Below are 20308 nucleotides of genomic sequence, written 5' to 3'. Positions count from 1 at the left end.
ATCAAATCCTGCAGGCGTATAAGTATAAGTAATTAGTGTTTTTGCTCAATTTGTTTGTAAATAGAGACCTATGTGTTTATTCATAATAATGTGTGCAGCAGGGGATAAACAAGGAAGCAGCTATCGTCCAATAGCATCTCTCAATGGATGGAAACACAATGAAGAAAGCTCCAACTTTACTTTGTTGGAAAGTACTTTAAACATGTAAATCATATTCCATTGTCATTGTACTGAAATTTGCTTCACAAATAAATTTACCTCTCCTTGCCTTGCCTTGCCCCGCTGCGCTATGGACAGCAAGCCAGCCGGTGACTCCGGCCACGATCCGCCCACATACACACATCTCTTTCCCTCTCTCTCACCTCCTGGTTGTCCCCGTCCCTTTCCTAAATAATCAAGAGGTAAAAATAGGCTCAGCCGTGCTATGCTGGGGTCACAGTGAGCCGGTGCTATCTGTCCGCTGAGACAAAGCTCTCTCTCTTCGTCTCTCTAGATCAGGGGTCACCAACCTTTTTGAGAGCTACTTCATTGGTGTTGTGTCATACGAAGGGCTACCAGTGCTGATCTTTGAACTAGAAGCGTCAAAGTTCACCTTAACTTTATGTAAAATAAATAAATTTTCATGCTTTGTTATAGATATTGTACGCAGAGGAGAGCAAGTCCTGTAGGGGGAGTGCTACTCGAAAATTACTTAGTATGGCTTTAAATGTTTAAACGCTCACGCATCACTGTACCACTTTACTTTTCAGAGCTTTCACACAATAATGTTCCCAGCAGAACTCTGCGGTCAGGTAACCTGTTGTGTTTAGATGTTCCTGGGACAGGTGAACAGAGGTGACGGAGCTTTCTCCGTTGCAGCCTCCAAACTGTGGAAGGATCTTCCACTCACTGTAAGGATGGCCAATAATGTGAATGATTTTAAACCTGTTTAAAAATGTGGGTATGGAAGCTGCAAAGCACAGCAGAGCACGGGTGATGAGGACAGCACAGGAGATTTTGGGATGGCTAGACATGGTTTATGCTACAAGAGTCTAGAACAGGGCCAGACATATCGCCTCAACTCAAAAACTAACAGACTTAAAAATAGCTTCTTTCCCAAAGCTGTGAAGGCGATTGCCCCCTGCTGACAAGCAAATAAACCACCAGCCCAGCTCAGTGTCTGTTTACATGTTTGCAATCATGCTGTTGGTTCCACAGACTCTTGAACAGATGAAAACTTATTATATGGTCTCTCACATGCTAATGTCTGTTTGCACACTTTAGGTTTCCCAGGAAGTGTGTGTTTGGACATTCGTGCAAATTACACAGATTTTTAACTTGAAGATTTACATTTTTGCTAATGACTATTTGCAGGCTTTTTACCTTCTCCGGGAGTGTCGTTCTGATATATTTAAGCGATTGAACAGTAATTTAGGTATAATGGCATAAGGACCTGTTTTATTATTACTAGGAAAACACTAACTAAGGAAGGGTGACTTTCCCATAGTTGGGAAAGATAATAATCTATTTGCATTTTGGAGCAAACATGGCAATCAAGCTACAAGGTTTATTGATGAAGAGCTGAGTTCAGACTTGCTGCAAGCATAACTAATGTGGTCAATTAGCAATCTAACAGACTTTTCCTGCTCCTATCTTTACTTTATGAAATTCAAAAACTGCTGAATAGACAATGTGCTGTGTGATAATCTCATTAAAAGTTATTTACCATGCCATGGCATACCAACTTTATTTATAAAGCGCTTTAAAACAACCACAGGTGAAACAAAGTGCTGAACATAGCTGCAAACTGTAAACATGCAATAAAAGAACAATCATCTATATAAAAAAGGCATAGGAATAAAAAAAAAAGATTAAACATAATAAAACCAATTATAACAACAAGATCAAACTAAGGCTACGTTCACACTGCAGGTCTTGATGCTCAATTCCGATTTTTTGCTGAAATCAGATTTTTCTGAGGCGGCCATTTATACTACTAATAAATGCGACCGTCATAATTTTTTCTGAACGGCTCCAGGACGCAAAGTGATCCGCAGCGTTCTGGAAGTAATAGTGAATGTAATTCTAGAAGTGTTTAACAACGTTTTGGTAAAAAACAATAAAAAACTTCAAAAAGTAAAAAAATGCGGATACCGGCCAGCGTCTCTCCTTGTTCCTATTGACACTAAATAAGGTAAGAAAAAAGCAGCACAGCTATAAACAATGATCCTTATGGAGCGCTAGCTGCTACTACTGTGTGTGGATGCATAGTGAGAGACAGGAGTGACGTAAAAGACGTCACTTAGACCTAAATACCTGCAGGAGCTGCTGCTCAGCTGACCTGTAGGGCCGGGAAGGGATGAAGAAGCTCGTAGAGGTACGGTGGGCAAGATCATTCAAACACTTAAAAACGAAACTATGAATTTTAAAATGATCTCTAAAATGCTCAGGCAACCAGTGGAGTGAGGCCAGAACAGGAGTGATGTGTTCTGTTTTTTAAGTACCAGTTAAAAGATGTGAAGCAACGTTTTGAACCATCTGCAGATGAGAGAGCAAGGACTGACTCACTCCAACATAGAGTCCATTACAGTAATCTCAGTGGAGTGAAATAAAAGCATGGATTACTGTTTCAAAGAGTTGCCTGGACAGAATGGATTTCACTTTTGCCTACTGCTTTAAGTGATAAAAGCAGGATCTTACAAGCGGTCCATTTTGACTTTCTAATTCAGAATCACTGTCTAACTCACTACTCAAATCAGTGACAGTGGATTAATAGATTTTAATTGCTCTTTACCTACTGTATATTCTGTTAAGATCTTCCGCCACACTGTAAAGTCTGTCGAACAGAAGTCTTTCAGCTAACAATATAGCAATTTTGGCAAGACATTTTAATCAAAATTGAGCCTAAATAATATGTACTGCTATCAGTAGGAGACTAAAAAACAAACTTGTCCAGACAGCACAATTAATAAAAACTTTATAAAGTATTAAATGTGTCTAATTGGTGGAACCTCAGAGTAAACATTTAAAACATCTTGTGTGCAACTTTTATACGATGTATCTTCTCACAACTATTTTTTGTCTATTTGTAAAAGTTTAGATATTGTTATGAAAGTTGTCAAATAGAAAGTAAAACCAAGACATGCATATATTATAGTTTCTAAAGGTTATTTATTCAAGAGTTTGTAAATATGGGAAACAATGATATCGCAGACAACATGGGTGTTAACGGATTTATCCTCTTTTGCTCTTGTCAGAAAAATTAAATAGGTGAAATTGAAGCAAAATATAAACTATCAATACACATTATTGAGATGCGGCATGATGAAAAATCCCCACACAAAGAAGAACTTCCCATACTTAATTAAGGTATTTCACACTGTACATCAAGAAACTGGCTGGTGACCGGATTTGTTTAATGTTTTGCATAATCAAATCAAACCTTTCACGTCCGATCTAATACTAGTCAGTGAACGCACCATACCTAAGCACTTAGAGGTTCAACTAGAAGCAAATCTCATCGGTGTAGAGATTGTAACTGAGGGAAGACTCAACCATGTTCAGTTTCTTTGAAGTGTCTATTTCCAGGAAAAAAGTTAGGAATGCTAACCATGCTAAAACACTAAATAGGCCAAAAACATATAAAAATCTTTGGTATTTATTTTGAAATGATACTAAAACTTCTCACAACATAAGTGAATGACTGCTCATGGCAAAAACCATAGAAAATAACCTTTTGAAGGCTGTCAGATTCACAGAAATTTGAATCAGTTAAAATGGTATTTTTAGGTCAAAGCTTTGCAAATAATTGATCAGTATACCTCTACTACTTTTCTTCATCAGAATTTAATAAAAAAAATTATGGAGGTTTCTAATTGAGATGATGTATTTGAATTCTAGATGGTGTGTCCTACATACCTTTGATGCAGTTATGAGAAAGTCTATTGCTGCTGTGAATTAAGTCAAACTTAAAATGTGTCAATCAGCCAAAATAATGGATCAAGCTACATAGAAACTTCTCGTCAAACTAGCCAATAGGACATGGCCTTACATAAATGATTGATTGAATCTATTACGACAGATGTCGTAACAGATGCTCAAAATAATACATGAAAATCCATCCATCCATCCATCCATTCATTCATATACAAATTTTAGAAATGCACAAAATTGTACACACTTTTTTTAACAATCCATAATTAGTTCATTTAAACAGTAATTATTGTGTTAAATCCTCAATATCAGCCTTTTGTTCTGTAACAGAATGATTGCATTCTGTACACCTTGAAATAGGACAGCTGCAGCAAAGCAGAAGATAGTTTCTATCTGACATTTTATCTAATGGTAGTTGCTTAACAACCCTTTATCCTCTCTAACGAGCCTAATCAACTTTCCAGGAACGAATAACAGATTCCATTTTTGTTATTGGCTGTACAACGTAACATGGCCACATATTTTCAAAAGTCTGTGTCTGATTAGTTAAACAGGCTTAGGGCGTCTTCAACCCTGGAAGCTCCAGCTCCCGGAACAGCTGAGCTGTGTCTGTCTCAGTGAGAGAAGCAGAGAGGGAAAGAGAGAACACTGACAGCAGGAAGATTTTTCCCCAACCATCTGAAGCCAAGTCTGCTAAACTTTGCAGATTTTGGTGGCAGACAGAATGTTTTTGTCTGTATTTGGGCAGAATCAGTGTGTTTGTTATTATGTAAAGTTCCTGCGTACAGTTTTGTTTTCCTCTACATCTTCGCGGCGCTCAGCATCCCGCAGTTACTTTCTTCGGGGGTATTTTTTTTTATAATTTTCAATGTTGCTCCAAATCCAAAGGGAGGAGCCTCCGGGTATCCCAAAAGCCAAAACCAGGAGAGACCAGGACTGCCTGTCCCTTTAGGAATGACCGCCAGGCAGACAGAACAACTCTTGGAGTCAAAGCCATTCTCCCCCCAGCAGAAGGACAAGGGTGGCAGAACAGAGCAGCAGGTTAAGTGGTTCCAAAATAATAAACAGTCTTATCTGACCCACAGTATCCCTATTCCATCTCTGATCTTCTGGTTTAGCTGGATAGATGTCCAGATGCTTCCTGAGACTATTTCCTCCACTCCTAAATCTTCAAAGGAATGTTGGACATCCTAACTCAGAATCAGGCTTAATGGCCTTTATTTAACATTTAGACAAAACCAACCAAACGTTTTAATAAACATTTGAATGATTGTTTTCTATTCCTAATGCTAGCCCTTTAAGTTTTAAAAGGGGTAGCATAGGATTACCATCTTTGTTTTATCTTGTTTTCATGTTTTACTTATTTCAGCGAATGGGAAACAAACTTTAGTGTAATAAAAATAATAATATTTTGATTGTGTGATTAAATATCCACAACCTAATTTTTGATATGTTGATTTATGATATAACGAAAATGCAATCTAACGCTGCAATGGGCACAATAAGTGCTAATAAAAACTACAACTAAAATAGACTAGCTTGTGTTCTATGTTTGTAACAGAGTAAAAAATATACAGATAACATAATAGCTGTAATAATCAATAGGTTGTAATATTTTAGCAGTTTCAGTATTAAATTTATGTTTCAGCGTCGTCGTCGTCGTCATCGTCATCATCATCATCATCATCATCATCATCATCATCATCATCATCATCATCATCATCGTCATCTCTAGTCCCAACTAGTAAACTAAGTTTGAAGCAAGTCATCAAGAAAATACAGCAGAACAATTAAAGACTCTGCTCACATCGAACATCCCACACAATGCAAAACTTACCAATCACAAAAAATAAAATCACCCGGAAGAAATAAAATCACATGCATTTATTTGAAATACAAATGGATATTTTTTTTTTATCTTATCCCTTCTGGCTCATGTGCCTCTTGAATATAACCAGTTAGATCCTCTTATGTATTTCAGTTTTTATTTTCTTATTATTTTGTAAAAATTGTAATACTGTCAGAAACTTAAATCAGGCTATGACCAGGTAGCGGTCCGTGCCTTTTACCCTTTATTCCAACATGGTTTATTTTCTTTTCTCTCTTCAACGCTACCTGTCAGTTACAGAAGCATTACCTGTCAGAAACACTAACAATTTTTAGCTCAGTGTGATAAAATATTACTTGTTTAACAACACTGAGAGTTAACGGCATGGCACAGTGCCTTCCACTTGTTGCTTCACACAGTTGTGATTGCTTAGTGTTGCGACAGCTCAACAAACCAGAAGCATAAATGCCAGACTTAGCTGACGGTGCCACTGGCTGTCAGACTACCTGTCACACACTTTCACTGCCCTCAACATTTCAGAAGCATCCGCTACCAGAGCTTGTGTGCCACAGAATGCCAAACAGAGCTCCAGGAAGTTTGGGGGCTTACCAGACGTCAGAGTCCCAGTGGACTCCTGTGTCTGCAAGGCTGTTTATATTCACAACATTTTGTCTAAATACAGTTTTTACAGTTGTGCTTGTAAATGTTTATTAGAAATCTTTCACTATGGAGAGGCATGTTGGGTAAGGGTAGAACGTGTGCCAAAATATAGAGGCTATCGGTCCTCTGTGTACGTGTTCAAGGGTTCAGTTCCCTACCAAGGAACATTTGCTGCTTGTTTTCCTCCTTCTGTCTCCATTTCCTGTCTGATACTTGTGACTAAAGTTCCCTAATGCCTCAAAATTGCATTATGGTGCAGAAGAGGGCAATATTTCTCCAAATGGGCAACTGAATGATGTTAGAGGGTCATCTATCTATCTATCTATCTATCTATCTATCTATCTATCTATCTATCTATCTATCTATCTATCTATCTATCTATCTATCTATCTATCCATCTATCTATCACAGCATTGTTTATTATTTATTTAACCAGGAGAAGCCTAATTGAGATTAGAATCTCTTTTCTATGAGTGTCCTGGCCAAGACAGCAGCAAAGCAAACAAGGTTCAAACAACCACACACATCCAAACAAACTGAATTGTTTAAAAGTTTAAAGCCAGAAATTCTGATATACAATAAAAAAAATACAACAACTTTATAGAAACCCTAAATCAAGCAAAACATTTATACACAGATGAAGCTGTGTCCAGGTCGTCCAGCATTTTCCTAAAGACATCCAGAGAAAAACGGGTCATGAAGCTTCAGGTCTTTCTGCAGGTGGTTCCAGGCAAAGGGAGCTGCATATGACCAAGCCCTTATTCCTATTTCAGTTCTCCATCTCAGGGGTGAAAATAATAATAAAAGTAGACCAGGGAAGTAGACCAATGAGAGCTTTGTAAACAGTTACATAATTAACGACGTAGAGTGCCTTAAGGGTGAATTGAAGTTTGGGTAGCATAATTATGGCACTCTAAAGGTCTAGTCACACTCAGAGAGTCCTTTGGTCCACTTGTTTGGTCTGGACAGGAAAGCTGCCATGTAAATCTGGCATGCAGCACCTCAGTCTTGCATGTTTATGCTTATTATTACAGCTGATAAATCATTGTGAGGGGCAGGAGCAGCTCATTCAACAAAGGTTTCCAGACATTTTTCATATTTTCAAATTTAGATTGTGTCCTGCAAGCCAAAGGAGTCCAAGGGCATTCTGGCGATAGGTATGATTTGAGTACTACGTTAACTGACACGGCGTCTTGTTAAGTCCAAAGAGACTATGTTTCCTGTTGGTTCAGACTGGGGGTTGTTTGTATTCAAAACAGAAGAAAACCGCACCAGATTCTGTTTGAAAGCGGACTAAAAGCACCTACAAAATTGGGTCCGAGTCTGGTTGTTTGGTCCGGTACATTCAGACCTGCACAAACAGTCCAGAGCTAGGGGGGAAATGAACTCTGGTCCAAATGTGGCTGGGGTGAATACTAACTAACATTTACAAAAGCAATTTAGAAATTTTAAAAAAAATTTTCAGCATTTATGAAATGGCATCCATATATTACTAATAAGAAGATCTGCACCCAGTGTTTTTTGTTTGGTTTACCTCAAATTTCTTAAGGTTCAGTGAGATGAATCTGGACTTTTTTGGGCTTGGAGAAGCACACTGAAGTCCGGCTGAATGTCTGAGGTGGACAACACAGCGATGTGTTAAAATTAATTGCTGAGAACATTTGTTCACAGATGTAGGAAGAGAGCCAACATCCTCTGAGATTCCCTCCTCAAGTGTGGACATATTTCCTCTTTCACTGAAAACTAAAACTGACTTAAAATGATCTGCCAATAATCTGCAGTTTGATCTAGACTAATAAATTCAAGATCGATGTTGTGCATCACTGGATGTATGCACAACATACACAAAAATCAAGTACCTTTCACTCTCAATTGTCTTGAAGTCTTCAAACCATTTTTGAAAACTCACTATGCGGTGCCCCTTACATGGAGGAATACTTCTGGAGGTGATGAGCTGATGGTGCGACTTCCTGCAGAGTTGGCATGTGAGTGAAAATGCTGTCCTCTTATTGAAAGAAATGTCAGTTTCCACACGAAAGCTGTGCATTTTGCTTGCAAACAGGCCCTTGCCTTTTACTCTGGTATTTAGTTTATTCATTAGTGCGGTCAGATCCACAGCAATCACCAGATCTGCCATCCAGAGCGTCTCTGAAAGCTCAGGGATGTCCTTTTTTTCCCCACAAAACTTGAGAATATCTGCTTTCAGGCTCTCTACTGTTTTAGGCGCCTGGCCCAGACTAGACCATCTTATAGCGGTGAGGTAGCCCATGTCACTGTTATGGTCCTCCAACATTAAGACAGATTGTTTGTGATTAAGTGCTGTTGCTCTGATGAAATGAACCATTTTAGTTACGACATCAACAACGTGGTAACTCTTAGCACTGACTTACACAACGCCTCCTGATAAATGATGCAACGCAAAAATATAAGTTTCTGTTCTGGGTTAACGCATTCACTTTATCTTGCGCCCACTTCAAAAGTCCAACATTTTTCCTCCGATCGGGCAGCCTTTTCAGTCCCAGCGTGTCCATGAATGCATTTACCTCTGAATAAATCACTCCCGTTTGTAGTGCCTTTCATTAACTGCATGGCTGCCAGCTCCTCTGGCATCTCAAAATCTCGTGTTAATCCACTCACAACGATAAGGAACTGGGCTGTATCACGGACATCACAACTCTTGTCCAAAGCCAAGGAAGACGAGTCAAAATTGTCAGCCTGAGATGCCAAATCCTCAATTCCCGTCACGGTGCGCCTCGACAGAGACACGTTTACAAAATCGCCTTGTTTTCCACAGGTGAAAGTAGTAATGCGGACACCACCAAACAGTCTTTGACAAACTCCCCACCAGACAATAGCTTAACATATCTTACAGTTTTGAGCGATGTTACAAAGCTTGCTCTGACCGCTGTAATTCTGGAAGAGTGAACCTTTGTGAAAAATCCTTGTTGCTTTCACAGTTTAGCTTCCAAATCTACAAAAGCTCGGACATCAGTCAGATACTTCTTCTCTTGATGTAGAGCGGTTCAAGGTGTAATCCTTAAACATCGCTTTATAGTCTCCACACACTAAGCACACAGGTTTATGGTTGACATTAGCAAATAAATATTTAAAAGGCAAAGCCTTGTTAAAATTCTGCATTCTATGTCAGTTTCCCTTTAATTAATCTTAGTTGACATATTTGAGTGCTATTAGGGCTAATTTCTTGAAAGCTGTTCAACACGTTTGCTGAGGCGCATAAGCGCACCAATGACATGGCCTTCAAAATAAAAGCCAAATGAACGCATTTTTTGCACCTATAACAAAGTGACAGGATTTACGCCATCACTAAAACCTCACGCTGGCAGGAGCCGTGGAATAATCAAGTGGATCTCATCACAGGACGGCACTGAGCACATTTTCTCGCTAATAACCCGATGATATATCAGCCAACAGGTTGGGTCGTTCTGTTCATAAATCTTAAATGCTTTTTATGGACCATCTTGCCTCTGCAGTGCATGCCAAATATCTCAAATATGATCCTATTTCACGCTGCAACAACAGAAGATTGCTTCTTATTGATATAAGAGCAATGCATTACCTCTTAAGGAGTATCGGCTTCACAACTACTCCATCACTTTTGTCAAGAACATGAAGCAAATTCAAATCATTACAAGCAGTGTAGCTGTTGGAGTGCAATGCCAAGGAACAAGGCACCTGTTCAGTGCGCTGCCTGAGGCTAGTATGAATTTTTATTTTTTTTCCCCCTATTTCCCACCAGTATACAAGCGTCTGTTTAGAGTGCATATAAATGTGCAGCGTAATTGTCTTGCCTCAGGTTACTTCTCAAGCTTGCAGGAAAAATAAGCAGATATCTGGTAATGCCAAAAACTAACATGATCTACAGGAAACACCGCAAAGCTCTCTATGAACCCTTGTTGTTTTAGGGATGCTCCGTTGGCCTAAGGTAAGAGAAAGTATAATGATAAAGGACATGACTTTTTTTTATTGCCAAACAAGTTTCACCACACACGATCAACGATGGCACATTCAGAAACTACCCGAAAACATCATAAAACGTTACAGAATGCGATGCCAGCTTCCAGTATAGGTGCAATCACCAGTTTGAATAAATCCAAAATACAACAAATAACACAGTTTGGGGAGAAAATAGGGGTTTAACGCCAACAAGGTGATTCCAAGAGAGCTATTTGTTGAAAAAGTGGCATACAGGAGTAGATCATCAAATGATGATGCATCTGTCAGGTCCTGTGTCACATCGCTTTCCTATTTTTTTTTTATTTTTCAGACAACGTGAATTTCAGAAAGTGTTCATCCACTGCTGAAAGCTTTTTCATGCCAAGCACCTACTTTCCTACATTTTTAAGAACAAAATGCCCAATTCATTGTCTGAGTCAGTTACAGGGACAGATGGAGAAAGGAGACAGGAGCTTCTTCCATAAGCCTGGAGAACGACTGATCAAGAGCACTTAAAATGACTAAAGAGAATCTGGCTCTCTTCCTTTGAAAGAAATTGTGCTTTTATAACATCTGTCCGGTGCTTTACACATCGAGCAATTATGAGCTTTGATTATACAAAACAACTTTCAAGTACAAAATATGTGCATTGGTTGATGCTGTTTGAATAGAAATCACCTTTTGATTCAAGAACAAGAATGAAACAGAACACCAAATGCTGTTTATCCACTGCAAGTCAGCTGAAAAAAGGAATGAGACCTAAAATAAGTTTCGATGCATTATTAACCCCTGGCTTCCTTTGCATTTGCAGTTGGTAAGTCTGAAGGAGGAAACCGCCGATTTCTCCCAACTTTTTTTGCACAGACGGTATTTATAGAGATAGCGTGCAGCTCTTACCTTACAGGGCTACTTCTGCTGTCCGGATCTCGAGCTGTAACGCTGCCCACCTCTGTGCCACTCTTCGAGTTCTCGTAAACATCCAAGATGTAATAATCCATAGAAAAGACAGGTGCTTCGTCCACATCCCCCACTGTGATTTTAAGGGTGGCAGTGTCTTTAAAAGCACCCAGGTAGGAAAACCGTGGATCCACATGCATATTCATTCCCTCAATGTGTAGCGTGTAGGTCTTCTTTCTCTCGTAGTTCAGGGGCTGTAGGAAAAAAAAGATACCACCGTTTTTTTTTTTTAGATTAGCATGCTACCACCACATGGTTATTGCACTCGCAGGCTCGCCATCATATTTGTGCCTAATTTACTGTAAAATGAGTGCCAGTCAGGCACAATATTACAGCAATATAACCTTTTAAGGTGTATTACTTTCCCTGTGTGCGTCCTACAAAGCATGTCTGATGCAAAAACATTTAACAGAAGCAATATGAGGACCTCTTCATGAAGGTAATTCTCAACGGGGTTGCTAGAGGTCAAACAAAATCCTTTTATTTCATATGTGTACCCAGATAGAAAGAAATTACATATGTGAGAAAAAGGGAACATGAATGTCTTAAATCATAAATGTGCAACATGTGGTCTGAAATTCTGCAAAATATATTCTCCTGGAACATGACAAAATTATATATATAAATAAAACAACTGGCAGACAGACAGATGCATCCAGAATAGTAAATTAGATTTTTTTTTTAAATGTAAAGTTTTTTTTTTCCATTGCAACATTGTACTAACCCAGGAAAACATCCTACCTTTCTTCATTTAGTCTATGTTGTCATACCACAGGGTGCCTACACATTTTCATTTAATTTACAATTTCAAACTGATATTTCCAATATTTGCAATTTCCTTGGCATTTTTAACATATAAGCACAAATAGCTACAGTAAGTTTTCATTAGATGTCAAACAACAGAAAAAAAAAGTGTGCATACCAACTATTCTAACGCTATAGGCATAACTCTGTGTTATACTTGAAATCTGTATTTAAAGTTGGTAACCAACACAAGATACTAAAGGCTAAAATGTTGGCGGAAAAATAAATGAATGAATAATAAATGTGTCTATTGGCACCTCTATTCCCACCTCCCTTCGTTTGTTACCTGTAAGCGAAACATTTCCTACCCGTTTATATCGGCAATCTGCTTATTTCTTTCTGTAGCTGTGCTCGCTTACTTTTTTCAAGCTGATGATTCCCTCTTTTGTGTCTCTGTCCGTGGATATGGAGAACATATTGGCCCCCTCTGAGTTGATGATGCTGTACTTAATGTCCGCATTAACACCAAGGTCGTCGTCGTTGGCTTTGATCTTCCCCACTGGTTTCCCAACTTGAGCCGATTCGGGGACATACAGCTGGTAATTTTCTGCGGAAGGAACATTGATTTGCACCCACTTAGAGACAGCAAGAAAAAAAATAATAAAAAAAGCAGTCTTAAACAAAACCTTCCCTGCACCAAATATTTCTCTGAATGTTTGCCTAAAAGGGCTTTGCTAAGCAGTTTGACTCTGTCACCGCTGGTGTCCTGAGGGAACGTCATTAAAAATACTCTGCAGTGCTTCAATTGACATTTAATGTTTAACTGAGGTCGGTGGCACCGCAATGAAGCAGATATTTATTCAGGAATAATGTTGATACTGAAATGTTTCTTTGCTGTGGCGTAAATGGGAAATCCTGAGCTGTAGGGAAACATTCTTGATGAGGCTTCATTGTTACTTAAATATTTCATTATGATGGAGAGAATTCAGCATGGAAAACAGATGGTTCTGATAAACGTTCATCTGATTTAGCAACTCACAGAAAGGTATTTTATACCCAGAGTTGTGGTGTAAATGATCATACAAATTACTGACAATCATAAACTGATAGCGGTTCATCATTAATCTATGTTTATGTGAAAGAAAATCCGTATTGCACTACTTCTTTACCGAAACGTATAATATTAAGTCTGTCTCTTTTGATCTAAGCTTGTTTTAAGCTTAAATGAATTTGTATTTCAGAGGCACTTTAGCAATTCTGTGAGAAAGCCCCCCCTGAATTCACTTTACTGATGAAAAGATTGCAGAAGTTCTTGAAAAAAAAAAAACTTTTTGGGTTATAAAGCCACATCAGGTAACGTTTGCCGAAAGCTTCTTTCAGCTCAAGGCCGGAGATATTTCAGAACATGCCTCCGGATTTATAAGCAGAACAGCATTGCGATGTGATCTGAAGCAGGTACAGCGGGGCGGGTAAAAGTAGAAAATACTTCAGCTGAACCGTATACTTCATACATTTAACCTAAGCGCTATTTTTTTTAAATAACATAACTGCCTAAATGTTAATTCTATTTTGATTATCCCATTTTCTCGGTACGTACTTTGGGGAAACTTGGGCGGGTTGTCGTTGACATCTGTCAGGGTGACGTTGATGGTGGTGGAGCCAGAGAGCCCTCCAACTTGGCCGGCCATGTCTTTGGCTTGGATGACAACAGTGTAGTGTTCTCTGGCTTCTCGGTCCATGTCCGCCAAGGCAGTTCTGATGATCCCTGCAGATTTAAGGGGTAAAAAGGCCATTTAAAATGATAAAGACCGCTATATTGTTCACAACATATAAACATCTAATGGGCAAGCGACCAAAGCAACAAAACAAAGGCAGTGAATAACAGATGTATGAAGCAGCCATGAATTAAGTGGTTGTCTTCAAATTGCAAGATCAGTTATCCTGATATTATCATGCAGCTCCATTCTGGGATTAAGAAGGAGGCTGTGGCTCAAAGTCCGCCATACCCCAAAGCTTATGGGATATAAAATTAGTAAATCTGTGCCAGCCCACAGAGATCCAACAAGGTGTTCTATGGACAACAGTATGAAACATATAAAACTCCCATTAATAAGAGGCAGCAAGCAAAATAGGGGAAAGAGGCAGATCAGGAGGAGAGGGGAAAAAATAAACAAAAGAAGCTGTTTTACACACACACTTTCTGAGTTCCACTAATAATCCTTTTCAGACACGTTATGCCCGAGGACTAGGAAACAAAAGGCTGACCCAAAAGATTCTGTAAGAGCTATAAATAAGAAACTGATTGTGTTTATTTGGAAAAAAAAGGTGAAGGATCCTCATAATAAACCTTTAAGCTTAGCCTAGGTGCTCTGAAGCACATCACAAACTTAAATTGGTATGTGTTGCAGTTATATGTATTTTGTACAAATCTTCCAAACATTTTCACTAAAGCATTATCTTTTTTAAAGTAAATAAATACACAGTGGGATTCACTGTTACTGCTCAGAATATGGCTAACAACAAAAGAGAGCGTATAACGGTGAAGTTGGAGGAAAATGTAACATGGTTTAAAAAAAAAAAAAAAAAAGTTGTACAAAGATTCTTGATTGGATTAAGGTCTGGACTTTGACACATGCTGCCACCATCGCGTGTCACTGCGATGATGATTTATATAGAGCGGTGTGCAGTGCTATGGGCTCAACACACGGCGAGCGACGTCGCTCCTTCTCCATTCATGTCCAATGCAATTTATGCGATGAGGCGATGATTGGTTGCACTCCTCCAGCCAAGCAACCGGGGAAATTCCTGCATGTGAAATTTTGAGCTTGTACACCAAAAAGTTGAACAATGTTCAACTTTTGGCGCTGTCGGTTGGCACTACAGACAATTATCTGGATCAGCCATGAGGTGCGCTATCAAAGGACGACATTCTCCATGCTGTTTCCTTGACTGTAACAGAGGATGAACCCTTTTTTTTTTTTGTTGAATAGACATAAAAGCAAGATTTCAGTCTAATCCAGCTAAATCTTCATCCTTTTTCAGTCATGGACTACTCTGAAAATATCAAAAGCCTTCAAATTTCAAAACCAATCAAATTTCTGGGAAACGAGCGATCCAACAGCACAATGTCAAACGCTGCCATCGCTGTCGCATCCCGTGTGTTGGGTCTTCACCGCAGTGGCACAGAAAGCCATTTGCTATCGTTTGTCGCTTCCTGTGCGTCAAGCCCATTAGTTTTTCTCCCCACACAATGTTGTGCATGCAAGTCAAAAACTTTTTGGTCTCGCATAACCTGACAACATTCTTGTCTTTTTAAGCTGTCTCTCTGCAAGGCTTCATGGTTAAGTTTGAGCAGGATTTCTTCTGGTTTTCTTTCAACAATGGCTAGTTTTCTTGCTACTTTTCAATAAAGGTCAGATTACCAGAGTAAACAACCATCCTGATTCATAGGTGCTGGTTTTGGTTCATGTTTTGCAGTTTCCCATTTTCCCATGTCTTGCCATATTCTGTTATTGGTTTTGCCGTATGGGCTTTCCCATATCAATTCACTTCTCCGTGTTCATATTCATTAGATGTTTTTTCCATGTTTATGCATTTCTTAACTTTTAGCTTTCTAGTTTATACTTGTGTCCCTTGGAGTCTTGTGCTTACATTCTGGTTTAGATTTTGTTATTGTTTCTCTGTTAAGTTCATGTCATGTTTTTGTTCTCACTCTCAGCTGCTGCCACCCTAATTAGTGTCATTCAGTTCACCTGTTTTTTTTTCACCAATCCTTCTTTTCTACCGCATTTTGTCATTCATACACCGGTCTGTGTCAGTCACACTCCATGGGTGAATACTGTTTTCTTGTCAAAGCCAGTCTCCATCCCTGCTTATGCTTCACCTTTTAGGTGGATGTAAGTTTACATTTTTTTCTAATAAAATTTTCCAACTACCCGTGCCACTACTGCCTGCCTTTCTGCACTTGGGTCCATTCCAAGTAACACATCCTGACCAACAACTAGTCTTTGTTCAGTCTTTGTCCCACCTGAGCTGTGGAGCTCTGCTGGTTCTCCAGAGTTACCATGGACCACTTGGCTGGCTCTCTGGTTAATGCTGTAATTTCCAAGGTTGTCAAGGTTTCAGTGGTCAGCCAGGTCTGGGTAGGTTTACAGTTGTGCCATAATCTTATTGAGCATCAGTATTAAGAAATACGAAAAATCAAGTTATTTTTTTGTATACCATTACAAAAAACTGTAATAATATCAATTAGTCTAAACAAAAAAAAAGAGTATAGACTGGAATACAGACCTGCATTTGTGCCTTTTCTTACAATGTTGCTCATTGTCTTGTTGAGGTTTAAGCACATTTTAACAGCCTTTGTAATTATAACATTTTTATCTAATGAAATTCAAAGTGCATAAAATGCATTGAGAAGTCTATAATACTCATTTTTAAGATGAAACTGAAACAATTACCTCCAATTTTATGGTATTCAGTTTCAATCCAAGCAGCTTGAATTTTACCAAACCCCATTTAAGAGTTAATGGACACCGTTTTATTATTTCCTTCACTTCACAAAAGAGGCAGACATTGGTGTGTTATACAATAGGTCATTTTCCTTTCTCATGCTTTCAGGACTCTGAGAGTAATCCTTTCGCCTCAGGCGGAATAATCATTAAAAGTGGGTCAAGGAGCCAGGCAGTCGACAGTATTAAGATCTAGGGGATCTGAGGTTACACATCATCTGTCACAGCGCACCGTGGCCGAGGTCCAGGCAACTGCTAGTAAACCTGGATTTACCAGGAGATAATCAACAAGGAGGGCCAGACGTAGCTTAAAAAGGTGTGTCGGATCCAGGTCTGGTTAAAATAAAACTAAAACAACTAAAAAGCTGCAATCAAGATTTAACCTGTCAAATGAATTTGCAATTTTAATGTAACCTTTCACAATATCAACCCGGCAAGCTGAGGACATTCCAGCGAGTAAACAATGATGAGAAATGTTTACTCTTGCAGTAGAAGTGGTATGAATAGAAGGATTCACTCATGTTTTTTTAAGTCTAAAGTGTAGCTAGGAAAATTTATCAGTTTTTCTTTCTAAAATGAGACAAAATAGTCTGTACTCAGACAATTCTTCCTTAAGACCACAAGAAACACCAGATACTGGATTGTGTGAAACAAATAAATACTTGGTTGAGACACTTTTCTTTCTCTCAATAAGGTTCATGGAGCCATAGGATGGGAGTTCATGTCTTTATTATGCACCCTCCTCAATGGTGTCTCTAGGTTGTGTTCATGGTATTACTCTGAGAACATTATCTCTGAGTGTAGAAGAACAAGCGTTAAGCAGGGCAGCTAGTGAGGCTGGCTTTATTTCAAGGCATATCAAAGAAAATAAATTCACTTTGGCTCACAGGTAGATTCCTCGCAGTAACCATGTTTGATGTCTTGTAATAGCTCCATTTTTATCGGTTTATTTCACAGCTCAACTGATTGAGAATATCTTACTGTAGTACAGTGGTTCTCAAACTTTGTAGAACAAGTATCACCAAGTACTAAGTTTCCCAAGTACCACCATGCTATCAAGGTCTTGCAAGAGGACAATGGTAGCACAAGAGGATGTGGGATTTCTTTTGTTGTATTTTGTCCCAAAGAAAGAAAGCTAAATTATGTTCTTATTAATTTACGTGTTATGCTTGAAGTGGAATTATCTGGCCCTTTAAAAATCAGAATTTCAAGAAGACGAGAGATTTTTCTCCCCAACCCAGTTTCGTAATCCAACATAGCTGCTGCTACTCCAGTTGTTGTATTAAAAAAAAAACATTTGCACTTGTGGTGTTATCTACTTCATGAAATCTTCCCCACACATGTACGACCTCTACTTATAAACATGTTCCCTCATAGGTTAAATGTGCAACGCGCAGAGACATGCACTATTAGCTCGTATTGCTAATAGTAATAGAATAGTGGGACCCAAGCCCAGTGTGACATGCCTGAAAGAACTCCAGAGAGAAGCGTCCAGGAGTCATCATATTTAGACGCAACCTCAGCTCACCAGTTTCAGAAGAGAAGAACAGTCCTTAGACCAGCCCAAAGCAACGACAGAGCGTTTTGGTTGCTGGATGTCATATTTATTACATTTTTGGTAATGATTAAAATGTCATGACGAGGGGAGGGTTGGAACATAGATGAACCTGTAAATGAAAAGCTTTGACCTTCAACTCAGCTCAGTAAGTCTGTCCCACCAGCACTTAAAGAGACACCAAGATACTTGATCTCCCTCACTTAAAGTAAAGACTTGTGCCCCAGTCAAAGGAAAAAGTACACCATTTTTTCAACTGGTCTCAGACGTGAAGCAACTGAATCCCATCCAGGCCACTTAACGCTCACTTTTAAACATCACCAGCGCAATGACAATTCATGGCTAATGGACACTAAACAAACCAACAAGATCTGCAGAAAATAAAAGAAATCAAAAGCAAAAACCAGACCGGACACCCTCCACTTTGTAACTACACCTTCAGATTCTGTCTATGAACACCACACAAAGGATCAAAGACTGAGGGCAGCCCTGATGTAGTCAGAAATACTCCACCTAGAGAGCAACCTTAGGTTTGAGCTGTGGGTGTGTGGACACTTGCTATGGCTTCTCACAGTGCATCCCACAAAATGCTTCATGGAACCGGGTTCCATGAGGCATTTTGCCTTTTGCATGTCCACAGAATACATATAAACCCACCAATCAAACTCCCAATGACCAGGTGACCTCTCCATGACGGTAAAGTTCCGGTTCATCTGCTGCACGACATGAATGAAAGCCCCCTTGCTCCCCCCTGAATTCAAGTGATTGTATTTGGTATTATAGAAGGAAAGTCCCAAGAAACATTGTGTTATCCCCTTCTTGTTTTACTAAATGTCTGAGCAGCAAAGTATTTCTGTTGGAGATGGCAAAGATAAACAATGTGAAAGGATTAAAAATTTCTTTCTAGATATTTAAGACTTTGATATACCGCAGAACAGGGCAGCCTGAAATGGTGGTGGGTTTTAAGAAGAAAGAAAACATGCAATGTTTTATATAATGCAACACACTTTTTTAGGCTCCCACAGGGAATGAAAATACATGTTCAACTAAACATTTTCAAGACTCACAACCTGAGGAGTTTATTGCCGTCAAAGTGTTCTGCTGAAATGCCAGGTCTCAGCAGGCCTCTGCTGCTGTTCTGTGTTCCAAAAACTAATCAAAGTGCTGCTAACAACTTTCCTATAATGGTGCAAGCCCAACAATCTCTACTGTAAATCCCGTGTTATTACCCTCAGCCTTAGCAATACTTGACCTAAAGTTCTTGAGACACGCTATTTAGAAAGTTGCCCAACTTTTTTTTTTTCTTTTTTTTTTTTTACTAAAAACCACACCAAGATGGACGATCTGACCTTTCGAATTTCATATTACCTCTTTGTTCATAAAGGTGCAACATTCTTGAGCAATATTTCACAGCTAGAGCCAAACCAATATTCCATCAATACTCCACCAGACCACCATCCAATCTGATTGAATTTGAGCTTCCTAAAAAAAAAGAAAAAAAAAAAGGCAGCAATTTCAGCCTCTAGATGTAGAAAGCTGGTAGAGACATACCTTAAAAGGCTTGCAGCTGCAATTGTAGCCAGAGAATGTACTGTAAAGTACTGACTGGTAGGGCTGAATACAAATTCACGGCACACTTTTGGGATTTTTATCTGTAAAAAAAATATGCGCTGTGATGTGTTACTATGACCTCGCTGTGATGGAAGAAAATATGGCGGTACAAATCAGTGAGTTCATACAGTATGCGCACCACGCTTTTCAGTTTTATCTCAAAAAAACTTTTGAAACCCATGTAAACTTTTTTTTCAACTTCACAGTTACAGACTTCAATGTATTGGTCTGTCACAGAAAATCAAAATAAAGTTTTGATCTTACAAATGTGAGGGGGGTGGGGAAGTTCAAGGGGTTTGAACACTTCTGAAAGTTGCTGTAAAAGGCCAGAACCAAGGTTCGTATTGCAGCATCTTTCACTGCTGACTCTTCTTTCTTAAATCAAATTATTTTCCGACATAGATAAAGTCACAGGGGTATTCCACGGAAAACATACATCAGTGTTCTGACACAAAGATCTCACCCCTGAACTTGCTTTCCTGCTCAACTCTGAGCAGCACAGCCTCAGCCCGTGGCTCCTAAATCTCTACGGCGCGCGTCGGTTAATTTAGAAAATAATTGAGAAGGAGCTGACTTCCA

The 20308-nt window shown here is 39.1% G+C and overlaps 1 protein-coding gene across 1 annotated transcript in view; it reads right to left on the bottom strand.

Moving 5' to 3' along the window:
* Positions 1 to 20308, bottom strand: part of LOC105931190 (cadherin-18) — a 238375-nt gene that overhangs the window by 86788 nt on the left and 131279 nt on the right. Inside the window, exons 5-7 of the mRNA XM_021320146.2 lie at positions 13653 to 13820; positions 12475 to 12662; positions 11252 to 11505 (exon numbers count right to left, since the gene is read on the bottom strand). Of these exons, the coding sequence (XP_021175821.2) occupies positions 11252 to 11505; positions 12475 to 12662; positions 13653 to 13820 (610 nt within the window). The remainder of the gene's footprint in view (positions 1 to 11251; positions 11506 to 12474; positions 12663 to 13652; positions 13821 to 20308) is intronic.

The sequence above is a fragment of the Fundulus heteroclitus genome, chromosome 21, assembly GCF_011125445.2.
Source record: "Fundulus heteroclitus isolate FHET01 chromosome 21, MU-UCD_Fhet_4.1, whole genome shotgun sequence".
NCBI lineage: Eukaryota > Metazoa > Chordata > Actinopteri > Cyprinodontiformes > Fundulidae > Fundulus > Fundulus heteroclitus.
This window is presented reverse-complemented; position numbering and strand designations above follow the sequence as displayed.